The following is a 12,529-nucleotide window of genomic DNA, read 5'->3' as shown; positions in this document are numbered from 1 at the left end:
GACACATGTGAGGTGTCGAGGGGGGGCGTTGATGAGAAGGGTGGATGCCAGTGTGTCGGAGGCAAGGAGGGAGCAATGGACGCGAGGGGGCTCTGCGACGACGTGTTTTTTTTTTTTTTTTGCAAAAATTCAGGGGACACTTATTTCGGTATGGAAGGAGTATTTTATTGTTGTGAGTACAGATAAATTACACGTGTCATCGGAAATCTGACCCTAGCCGTCGCACTACACCGGCGACCGCGAGCAACTCCGCCTCCCATCGCCCCCTGACCAACAAATCTCGACCGTACTCCGCTCGTCGACCCCGCCGCCCTCGGCTCGCTCTGGTCCGTCTCGTCCCACCGACGGCACCCACCCCGTCGCCCTCGGCTCATTCTAGTCCGGCTCGTCCGACCGACGGCACTGACGCCGCCGCACTCGGCCTCGTGCTCCACGTGTGGCTCCTCCCGCCGACGCCACCGCCCTCGGCTTGCCCTGGTCTGGCTCCTTCCACCGATGGCACAGACGACCCCGCCCTCGGTTATCTTCAAGTGCTGCACATCCGGCAAGGTGAGGACAAAATCCCTAATTTTCTTCTACCCCAGCTCGTGATGCCCTCAATCTTTCTGCCTGCAACGGCATTTGAGGGGAAGATCCACAGCTCACCTGTTAATTAGGACTTTGTGCCTTTTCTGTATCCTGCACCATATACGAGTCTGCAAGAAAAAGATGAATGCTAGTTGAATGTTTTGTAATGCCAAAGACTTATATGGTCTTTCAACATTTGGTGTATCGCTGTACAGTGACATAGGGCCGTTGTTTGGATCTGTGTCAATTTGAAATCTATGCGGAGTTCCTCCCAATGTGAAATTCATGTTATCTGTAATATGTTCAGTACATATATTGAACTTGCAACCGTCTGTACAACACCAGGGTATGGCTGTCCATTGAGCAAAACAATGCAAAATATACAAGTGAGAAGTTGGAGTTGGCAGCTTAGCGTTCTTGTGGAGTTGGGAGTTGAGAATTTGGAGGAGTGGAGGGTTGCTGAACAGGGCTTCATCAATCGTCTCGATCTGATCCATGGACGCAGTGATGGGGGACGTGGGGCCCAACCCCGGAGAAGATGGGACCGGGGCGTGCGTTTCTGGGCCCGGCGCTGGTGCCGTGCTGTCGGTGTGCGCGCCGACCTCCTCCCCGACCTCCTGCAGGATAGGTAAGCCCCTCCCATCGAGATCACCCTGCTTTTGATCCAATAACCTGTCCTTAGAGGTTAGAAGTCAGAACCACGCTCTTTTGATCTTTGATTAGGGCCATCAACTGTCAAGTTCCTAGGCCAATCGATGTACTATCTAAGTTGATATGTAGTTCTTCATTATTAGCCCATTAGTCAGATGAGTACACGATCTGTGGAAAAGAGCACCACCATGAAAAGTACACGTTGACTGTTCCCGAGCCGAAGGCTTAGGCTGGTTAAATAAATAGTGAAATCTGCCACAACTATATTGTCATAAATCACACCCTTGCACCACTAGTTCAGCTGCAACTGACAGATCATTATCTGTTATGCTATTGTTGTACAGTAGGCACACATGGTGTTTCCATCTGTGAGATAATTTGATGCAGAGTTCTCTTGATACAGTGTGACAGTACAGGGCTGCCCCGAAGAAGAAGCTGTTGCTGTTCTCTGCATGCCTTTGGCGACTTAGGCTATGAAGTTCGTGGGCACATCCAATTCCATGTTCCTGATACCACCTGGCAAAGCAGTTGCGCCAAGCCTAAGACCTGACCACTCCAATGAAGATGCTACTGTCGCCAGCGATGCGTCCGTTTCGATAATCAAAGTTGCACCTGGTAGCATCGAATTAATCTGAATGGCTCTGCAGCTCGACAAACTAAGTAGCCTTCTCAGGGAGAGGGCATATGTGCTTGATGAGGATCTTGGAGATGGCTTCGGACATAAGAAGGGACTCTGCACGTGGCAATTTCTCTGTGTGCTTGTTCAGTCCAGCGACAGAGAGCTGGTGGATGGGCTGAACTCCCTTTCGGCTGTTGAGATTGATGGGTTCTGGAGGATAGTGGATGTCAATTCTGTGAACACGGTTCTGGACATGATTGATGATTCTGCACTACTCCTTGTTGCATGACTGGTTGTTAAATGCTATGCCAGAAAATGCTGTGCTATCTGTCATGGAATCTGACGGTTTTACCCGTAAGATTGTAACCCACTGCCTCGGCACATTCGGCATGAAGGTTGAGCAGGAAGCAGGAAGTTGTTGGAGGCTTGATGAGAGACTGGTATGCTTGCAGTTTGCCTGAAGAGCGCTCGGCGCGGGAAAGATGAAACTCGACAGCTTCATGGAGATATGGGAATGAAGCATTCCTTCAGGAATGCGTGCAGATCTTCAGATGCTTGAAGGGGAAGTGCTATATGAAAAGCTTGGGGCTGAGACCTGGGCGCAGACAGTTAAGTTACCTGAATTTATTTTCAGTTTTGATTATACGCAGTATCTGAACCTGGGTGCATTGCACACCTGTCGTACATTTACAGTATGTCCTAATTTTAACATGTACAAGGCTTGTCCTAGCTAGTCATGTTTTTCAGATGTTATCTTGAATAATTTATTTATGCCCACAGAATGAATAGCAGAGGAAGGCATGGTAGGTGTCCGAAAACTGAGACTGCATCGCAGGTTGGGCCGGCAGCAGCGAACCTCTGTTGTGGGAGTTGATTAAGATCTTGTTCCGACACGCCGTGTGATTCATATGAATATTCTAACAATTCACAGTAACTTGTTCTGAACACGGCTGATGTTTTGAGATTTAAATGAACAACAGAATCCATTGTTATATGAACATAAAATTCTGAACATGGTTTATTCAAGTCATGCCCATCTTGTTGTGAGGAACAAGCAATTGCTTTGCCTGTTATATTCGCTGGAAGAGGCCAGAAACTTCACATGTTATATTCTTGCACACACATAGTTTTTTTTTTTGAGAAGCACAAACATATAGAGACTAGTAATGTTGCACGTTTCTGTACTGTATACTATCGAAATTAAACTTTTCAGTCCAAAAAAGTAAAAAGCACATCTACACTGACACAATATAATATAATCAGGAAACATTGCAAGCTGAAAAACATATCTAACATGTAAAACTCTGGGTTGACGCTGAAGTATGAAAATGAATTATGGCAAGATCGAGCACAGGGCACAGAGCTTGAATTGAATTGCTTTTCCCCATTTTCTTCGGATTCTGAATTTCTTGCCTTGATTAGGTGGATTTTAAATTTATAGCCACAGATTGCTTACCATGTATACTGCCGATCGAAACAACTGCCTTTCAAGGGTATTCGTTGTCACAAGTAAAATACACCTCTAACTGCTTATGAGTGTAAAAGGTTACTCTGTTCCCAAACGTGGCCTTAAGAAGATTTTGTGTGGCAAATGATGTTCAATCCCATGGTGACAAGATACAGCATGATGAAGAGGCATTAGCCTGGCAATGATCCACACATTTTCTTTTCTGACCATGAGTCTCTTAATCACCTGATCTTTGGCTGTGTTGTCTCCAAAGACCATCCGGTGATTGTTTGTGGACTTCAACTTCCCCTTAGAATGTTTAGCAACAAATTGTGGGTTGGTAGGTTCCACAGGTTTAACTCCAATATGTTTCATCTGTACTCGAGGAAATACAGCTCATTTTGAAAAAGAAGAAAGGAAGGTGATTAAATCACGTATGCGTCCTTTACACTGCTGCTTGTTTGCTTTGCTGGGCAGATCTTCACCTGGGCCTGGGAGACAAAAAGGACGTTGTCATTTTACAGTACATTTTATTCCTGTCTGTCTAGCTATTGTTCTGAACATGAGTTAGTTCCATGGGGGATGAATGGCGCTGTAATCTGGCTTTCTTGGTGTTGATATTCAGTAAATATGACTGTTCCAGATCGTATTATTAGTGAGTGCAGCTGGTCAAACTTTCTTCACTGGTGCAACATCTATTTGATCTTATTCCTTATGTATTTTTGGGAAGTATAGCCCTTGAGCAAGCTATTTCTATTTATGTATGCTACAGTTAAGGAATTCAGGTTTCTGATGTCCATGAATTCAGTAAGAGCTTTGTATCTTTTAACCAGAGATAGTGCATTAATGACCAAAACAAAAAAGTGCATCCATGCGGAAATGTTTACTTGCTGGGTCATTTTTGTTATTCATCACTCAGTCATCAGGTCAGAAACAAAAGGTTCATATCCTGTAGGCTTGCGGGTCACACATGGAAAAAAGATTTTTGCAGGGGCCAGGACAGGATATTTGCATCTCTGCATGGTTGTAAGAATCATCTTTAGAAAATGAATAAGAAAAGGAAAAAGAATAAAGCAGCACGTTGCTTCATGCTTTGGCAAAGAGGAAAAGGGCAGCATGAAGCAAAGGGCTCTATGGCCAGTGTGAAGGCAACAAGCAAAGAATCTTAGATGCTTTAATCAGGGTGAGGAGGCAAAATTCTGGGGTCCATTGCGTGCTTCTAGCTTCGGAGCGCGAACTGGAATTGTTGCATATTTCCATTTCTACTCTAATCTGGCGGTGCACTAGCTGACTAGCAGTGTAGCATAAGTTGATCGGACTATTTCAGAAATTTCAGTCCAAGTTTCTGTGCTTCAAACTGCTCTTCTCCTGTTGAGGTATGCACATACATACAACAACATTTTCTAGCTTTCTTTCTTTGTGCCCTTCAAGTATTCTGCTGCATAAGTAGCACTAATTCTTTGAGCGGTCAAGCACAAAAGTAACGTGTTACCATTCTGTTGTGCAAGAGTAGGGGCTGGCAAGAAATCTTCAGTGATGGGTTAGATTATTAAATTTTCTGCTGCTTCTCTCCTGGCCTTCGGCAGAGGAATTCATCATGAGTCTTCCTAAATTGGTAACGTTCTTGTACATGATTTTTCTTTGGCTATGAGTTATCTTATGTTGAGCATCTCGTGGTCATGTATGCCAATATTTCTCTACATCAACCCTAAGTCATGCTTGCATGATATATATTATTCGATCTCATCGATGGAAGGGGACACTAGGTTGGGAAACATTGGGTAAAGAAACATGGTGGTCTCTAGATAGTGTTGCAATCACTGCTAAGAGTCATATATGCCAGAGCGCTCCTGGGCCTATTTATTTATTTAACAAAATGAGCTGAAACCCATAGGTATGTAGAAGGATTCCTATTTTGAGACAAGTTAGGAATACTGAAAGGACCTATCTATATGATAATAAATGACAGGTAGATCATTAAATGTTCCTCACTGTAATTGCTATGTAATTGGCCTCGCCTAAGCAGTAGATGTGAATCATGTGAGTGTTCCAAAGACCTAGATTTGTTTGTTCACCATGAACCCCATTAAATATCACTCTCCTGTGCCTCTCATAATTATTTGTACAATTTCAATGTTGTTTTTCCTATTTTTCCCTTTGTAATTTCCTGCTTGGAACTGGAAGTAGTGAAATACATTAGTAATAGTTCTAATAATGGAAGAGTAAATATGGTAATTTATCTAGAGTCTTAACTCTGCTCAACTTTTAAACGACCTACAATGTTATATGGAGGTAGTACTCAGACTCTTAGAGTACACGTTGGTACTTGTTTAATTAATGCTGTAGCTAGCAAAGGTGTTCTGACTGACTTACAGTTTCTTCCTTTTATTTTATTTTATAGGAGATATTTGCGAAAGATGTTGATGAAGCGAGAGAGGAGATATTTCAAGTTCTTCCAATGATGGACCGCAGTGTAAGGATCATCTATTTTGATGGTTGGGGTGGATTTGGGGCGTCGGCAGTTCTGCGATCCATAGCGAAAGTGCTTCCGTCTGTGAGAACTGCTCCAGAACTATGCTTTGACAGAACAATTTATATAGACTGTTCAGAGTGGAAAAGTGGAAGAGCAATGCAGAGATTAATTGCAGAGGAACTGAAACTTGACCACTCAGTGATGTCCATCCTAGACAAGCAAGATGAAGAGGATGATTTTAGTGGAGTTGACGAAAGTTCAAGGGATGTAATAGAACGTGTTGGGCAAATGATTGATCAAACCCTGAGGGGCAGCAAATTTATGATGATTTTTCTTAATGGAAGTGATGTTGAGTTTGACATAGGCGCCTTTGGTCCCCCATTTGCAAGATTTGGCGACAACATGATGATATGGACCTTCAAAAGAAGATTCCTGACCATGAATCACTGGTGTTCCGAGATAGCAGACAAGCTAAGATACACTCACACTCTTTCTTGTGTCCACCCTATGATCACAGAACGACTAACAAGTTCAGAGTTTCAAGCAATACTACGTGAAGAGGCTGCTGCCATAGTTGCTCGGAGTCCATGTATGCTGGACATCGACCCAACAATGGTTGCAGATTGTTGTCTCTATCAGTTATTCCTGCATTGTAACTTCCACACCTTTCAATGGGTTGCTCATGCTTCCAACTGTTGGATGTGCGATGGGATCATACAAGGGGACAGAGCAAGGGATATCAGTATTGCATTGCATGGAAAGTTAAATTGGGAGCGTGGTGCTCCTTTGGTTAATGGTGTGCTTAGGAAGTTCATGAAACATACGGAGCCTCCTTTTCTGATACTTCAAGATGATGATGTCTATGAAGAAGGGCCATACCGCTGGATTTCAGTCACATCGAGGAATACGAAATTACATGGTTTGCAAACTATACCTGCAGCGGCATCATCTTTCTTCTTGGCATTTGAAAGATCGGATTACCCAATTCCGTTGCCACATGGCTTGTTTGAGCATTCCAACAACCTTGGTGTGTTAGTTCTCTGTTGTTGTGCCTTCAGTTTTGCAGCACCTCCTTTCCTGAAAAGCCATCGCCTAAGATTCCTTGGACTGGACTGTTGTATAGATGACCAAACTGGTGACGGAGAGGATCATACAGAGTGGACAAGTTTGTATAGCCTGTGGGTGCTACACCTTTCTTACACAGACTGGAATGAAATATTATCTGAAGAAAAGATGGATCTCATGACTAATATCAAAGAGCTCAATATAGAGGGAACAAGGTGTTGGCAGTACACCGCTGACTTGCAAGGGCGGCTACCTAACCTTCTAAGGCTCCGAATAATCAAACCAACATGTCAATGGGAGACATCCAGGGATGCTGGCAACTCCTTTATGGATAAGACAAGGATAGAGATACTTGATTTATCAGGTAACACTGAGATGGAAGTTGTGCCAACAAGCCTATCAAAGGCGAGTGGACTTCGAGTGCTTGTACTTGATGGTTGTGATGGGGTGGAAAACATTGATGGCCCTGGTGGGCTTCCTTCGTCCATTGAGTCCTTCAGCTTTGATGGTTATGGCCCAGCTTTTGAATGGACACCAAGCATTGAACTACCTTTCAAACATTTCTGTCCACCTACGACAACAGAAACAAATAATAGGGATATCAAAGTCTCCAAGATCTCCTTAGCAGGGTGTAAACAGTTGAAAAATCTGTTTCTGCGTGGGCTACCCAACCTCTTGGAGCTGGACCTCTCTGGAACTGCAATCAAGATACTAGACTTCGAAACTATGGTGGTGCAAGTCCCAGGGCTCAAGCGGCTATTTCTTATTGGATGTGAGCACCTTCGTGCAATAAATTTTCCAGGCAAGAGTGACTTTGAGAGAAATCTGGACCTAGAGCTGCTGTACATAGACACACGACCTGGAGCTGCGTGTCATCGCTCAACTATTGAAGAGAACAATTCCTCCCAGTTGCAGGTGAATGCTATAATAACTGATGCAAGGCTAGTCCGGTCATTGCACTCTTTAATATATTATGGTATGAATAGCCCCAGAGATGTTTGTTTTGATATCCAAGTCACCTCCTCACCTGTGTCTGTTGGGCCTGTTCAATCGGAAGCACCATGCAGTGATAAGATTGGTCATTCTGAAGAAGAGAGCCTGAATCTGCAGCTTGTTCCAGCACACCGATACAGCGATGTCAGTAGCATGATTGGTGATGCCTCACTCCCAATGCAGGCTTTCCCGCCTCCGCCTATGAAGTTGGATCGGCATGTTGAGATCGCTGAAGGGAGCCATTTCTTGGAGAGCGAGTTGGACAAATATCGAGGTCTAGGTGGCCTGATGGATTTATACGCTGAATCGCTGCACGTGCATGATGTCCCGGTATGTGCTATTGTGCCTCCTCCATTTTGGGGGAACAAGCTTAGGCACTTCTGCGTTGAGAGGTGCTCCAAGGTGGACGCCGTCTTCCAAACGAGCCCGGACGGATTGCTGGAGCTAGAGACTTTATGGGTGTCGCATCTCCTAATGGCCCGTTGGATCTGCAGTAAAGGCTACCACTGCACCGGTGGTACTTTCAGAAGTTTGCAGCACCTACATGTGCGCTCCTGCCCCAGCCTCCAGTTTGTGCTCCCGGTGTGGTTCCCCTCCTTCCCTAGCTTGAAGACACTATACATTATCCACTGCAGCAACCTCAAGCACATCTTCACACTGGACAATGAGCACCCAGAAGAAATAGCCGTCCAGGGTATACTATTCCCAAAGCTGACCACCATCCACCTTCATGACCTACCGGAGCTGCAGCAGATATGCGAGTTCAAGATGGTGGCTCCGGCAGTCAAGACCATCGTGATCAGAAGATGCTGGAACCTGCGTCATCTGCTGCTGGTTGTGGGCACCGATGACATAGAGATCGAGAAGGATGTCTGTCTCGAGGTGGATGCTGGCCACCACCCTGACCGTTGGACGCCCCGATACAAGAAGAAACTGCCCAGGGTCTCCGTCCTTAGGTAGTAAGCATGCATGCACGTTGATGATTCCATCTCTGTTTCGTTTCCACACTATACCACTCATCGCATTTAGACTTGGTTACTCAACCATTTTCGTTGTATTGTCTTACACACTTGTTGTTTAGGTGAATTCTGCACCGATGTGTTTCTTCCACCGTGACATGGGACGTGGATGGATGGTTGTGCTCCTATGGTTGCTGCTGCTGCTGCTGCATGCGCTTGGCTTCTTCGTGTGCTCCCGTGGATAGCCAGACACCTCCAGGTTCTTGACCGGCTGTTCAATGCAAATATGGAAGGAAAAGCTTCAGCCTTCAGGTGCGTCGGCCCTCATGCGGGAGACCCCCTGTTACTGCTTTTGTGGTGTGCTGTTGTGATAGGCGTGAGCTTTTGGTGGCTCTCGCCTACCTTTGTGGCTCTGGAATAAGAAGCTGACCGGTATGTGCTTGTGTCTACATGCCTGGACCATGCCGATGTGCGTGGCTTTGCTGCTGAGTTGGCTTGCATCCACCTCGCCGCTTGCGCGCTTGTGTGGATTGTTTGATACACCAGTAGTAATTGAGCAGCCTGTACTGTATCTATGTGGCTGCAGTGTGAGTGTGAGTCTGGTCCTCTCCTCTTACGAGTGTTTGCCATGAATGTATTTGAAATGATCTGAGAAGCATCTGTGTGTGCCAGTCTGTGTGTTTGTTAAATATGAGCTTGAAATCAACAGCTACCTGTGATTATGAAGTTGGTCGTGATATTTGTTATGTGGTTGCAAAGCATAATTTGCCATTTTGGTGTTCATTTTCCCAGGCTCTTGAAATGTAGCTGCCTCGGGTGTTTGGCAAGTGCCACAGCTTTTGGGACTAGTTTAATCAGAGCTAATTTACAGGCATGCTGCTGTCGCTCAAGTTTGCAGCAATACTGAACCCAGTCAGTACAACATTGTTCAGGTTCAGGACGCTGTCAAGCTTGGCAACAAGCCTCTTACTCGTCCTGGTGTATTAATTTTCCTGTAAATTAGCATCTAAAATTACTCGACCTGGTGAATTTTCCTGTAAATTAGCAATCTTTCCCTCAATCATCTCAAGTAGTACTCCTTTTTTTGCGAATACGCTTTGGAGCGTATCTTTGCATTGATAGAGGGAAAAGAAAACAACAGGTCGACGCCACGTTCACGTACGCAAGAAGGCGTGTCCGTGGCGATCGTGTGAGCATGGAGTATTGGGGATGCTCAGCCCCTCGTACAAGATCAGGTTACAGGGATAAAAGCGCTAAGCCCTTTGGCTCCGGCAATGGCCCAGGAGCGAGCGTCGTCTTTAATAGTGATGACCACGGTGGGGGTAGACGGGGTGATCTTGTCGAAGATGACCGCATTGCGGTGGCGCCAAAGCGTCCATGCCACAAGGCCGGCCAAGGTAGTGAGGCCGCGGCGAGTGGTCGGAGGTAGCCTGAGGAGGGCCGCGGATAGCCAGTCGAAGAAGCCGGAAGATCCATCGGGCAGGGGGGGGGGGGGGGGGGGGGGGTTGGAGGGGCAGCACCAAGTGAGGATCTCATGCCAAACAGAACGAGTGAAAACGCATCCCACCATGATGTGCTGCAAAGTCTCTGGCTCCTGAAGACAAAGGACGCATGCTGGCTCGTGCGGTAGACCACGCCGAGCAAGCCGATCGGCGGTCCAGCAGCTGTTCAAGGAGGCCAGGTATATGAAAAACTTCACCGATAGGGGCGCGCCAGACTTCCACACAAGCCGCCAGTGCTCAGGTGCCGTGGATCCGGTGAATAGGGCGGTATAGCAGGAGGATGCCGAGTATACACCATTCTCAGTCCATTTCCAACGAAGGATATCAGGCTGGGAGGAGAGGGCCACATGCTGTAGCTTGCGCCAGATGTCGATGTACTCTAGGGTGGCCGCCGGACCAAGCGATCCCTGTATGTCTGAGATCCACGTGCGGCCAATGAGAGCCGTGGCAACCGTACGGGTACGCCGCCTCCTGGGCGGGACAAGGGTCACCAAGGCGGGAGCTAGGGTCGAGATAGAGTTGCCCTCAAGCCACGGGTCGGTCCAGAAGCGGCAAGAAGCCCCATTGCCAACAGTCCAAGATGTGGACGCACGAAAAAACTGGACGACCTCGGCATCATGGGGTAGCTGGAGGTGAGACCAAGGGCGAGTGTGATCTGTGGCCTGCAGCCAGAGCCACCGGACCCGGAGGGAGATACCTGTGCGGTGCAAGTCCGGATGCCGAGCCCTCCGAACTCAATGGGCCGGCAGACTCGTGCCCAGCTGACAAGACAGGAACCCGCACGCGCATCTTTGCGTCCGTGCCAAAGAAAACCCCGGATGATTCTATTGGCCTTCTTAAGGATTGGAGGAGAAAGCGCCATGGCAAGTAAGATGTGCAGGGCATGGCAGACAACACATGTCGGACCAAGGCCAAGCGCTCACCACGCGTGAGGAGAGCGGCCTTCCAAGTAGCCAGCTTACGGAGAAGCTTGTCGACGAGGGGCATCAGGTGGGAGGACGGGACCTTCCGAAGGGAAAGGGGGAGGCCCAAGTAGGTCACCGGGAATGAAGAAACCGGGCAAGAGAGCGTTGCACCAACAGACTGGACGACGTCGGGGGGGAGGGGGGCACTGATGGCATGGCCAAGCACTTGGCGAAGTTCGTGCGTAAGCCGGAAACATCTCCAAAGAACTCCAGGAGCTTGCTGACTGTGAACAGCTTGTGGGTGTCGGGATGGCAAAAGACCACGACGTCGTCCGCGAGCAGAGACACACTGGAGGCGGCGTGACGATGTGTAAGCCGCCTGATGATGCCAGACGCAACAGCATGTTGGAGACGCGAGTTGAGGGCATCGATGACCAGGATGAAGAGCATAGGCGAGACAGGACCGCCCTGACGGAGTCCCTTGCTGTGGACTATGGGAGGGCCTGGAGTGCCGTTAATCAAGATGCGCGTGCAGGCCGTGGAGATGAGGATGGACACCCACTCGCGCCACCTTGGGCCAAAGCCCAAGTGGTGTAACACCTGAAGGAGGAAGGGCCAGGAAACCGAATCAAAGGCCCGAGCGATATCAAGCTTCAAAAGGGCCCGTGGGTGCTTGAGTTGGTGCAGCTGCCTCGCCGTTTGTTGAACAAGCAGGAAGTTGTCGTGGATGCTTCTACCAGCGATGAAGGCACTTTGGTTCGCGGAGACAAGCCCCCCCCCCCCCCCCCCCCCCCCCCCCCCCCCCGCCTTGGGGCTAGGCGAAGAGAGAGGACTTTCGCAAAAAGCTTTGCCACCAGGTGAATTAGGCTGATCGGACGGTAGTCGAAGAGCGTGGTCGCATCCGGCTTCTTAGGCAGGAGGGTGATGAGGGCCTCGTTTAGGCGTTGGAATGCCTGACCATTGAGGGCGTATAGCTTGGCAAAAACCTCGCAAAGATCATCCTTGATGATATCCCAGCATGAGCGCAGGAACTCCGCGGTAAATCCATCCGGGCCGGGCGACTTGTCGGAGGGGAGCTTCTTGATGGCGGCACAGATCTCATCGGTGGTGATAGGTTCCTCAAGAGAGGACAGGTCGAAAGCACCGGGGTGGCCAATGGCGTCGAGGTTAAGGGAGGTGGTTCTGTCACTCTACGTGCCCAGAGTAGCGGAAAAGTGATCGAAGGCGGCCCTGGCCAAGTCCGACTTGGCAGAAATGCGGATCCCGTTAACAGTAAGGTCGACCAGGTGGTTCTTGCGGCCACGGTGTGAGGCATGAATCTTGGAGAAAGCCGCGGAAGCCTCGCCCT

At 48.1% G+C, this 12,529-nt stretch overlaps 1 protein-coding gene across 1 annotated transcript; it reads left to right on the top strand.

Moving 5' to 3' along the window:
* Window positions 1-263: 263 nt before the first annotated feature.
* LOC109779889 (uncharacterized) lies at window positions 264-9,532 on the top strand. Its single transcript, XM_073502620.1, has 6 exons — window positions 264-549; window positions 913-1,195; window positions 1,563-4,660; window positions 4,798-4,899; window positions 5,686-8,771; window positions 8,897-9,532. Exons 4-6 carry the CDS (start codon window positions 4,882-4,884, stop codon window positions 8,898-8,900), a joined length of 3,108 nt encoding a protein of 1,035 aa, XP_073358721.1. The 5' UTR covers window positions 264-549; window positions 913-1,195; window positions 1,563-4,660; window positions 4,798-4,881; the 3' UTR covers window positions 8,901-9,532.
* Window positions 9,533-12,529: the final 2,997 nt, after the last annotated feature.

Source organism: Aegilops tauschii, chromosome 6 (assembly GCF_002575655.3).
Source record: "Aegilops tauschii subsp. strangulata cultivar AL8/78 chromosome 6, Aet v6.0, whole genome shotgun sequence".
Lineage (NCBI taxonomy): Eukaryota > Viridiplantae > Streptophyta > Magnoliopsida > Poales > Poaceae > Aegilops > Aegilops tauschii.
Note: the sequence above shows the minus strand (reverse complement) of the source record. Positions and strands in the feature narration are given on the sequence as shown.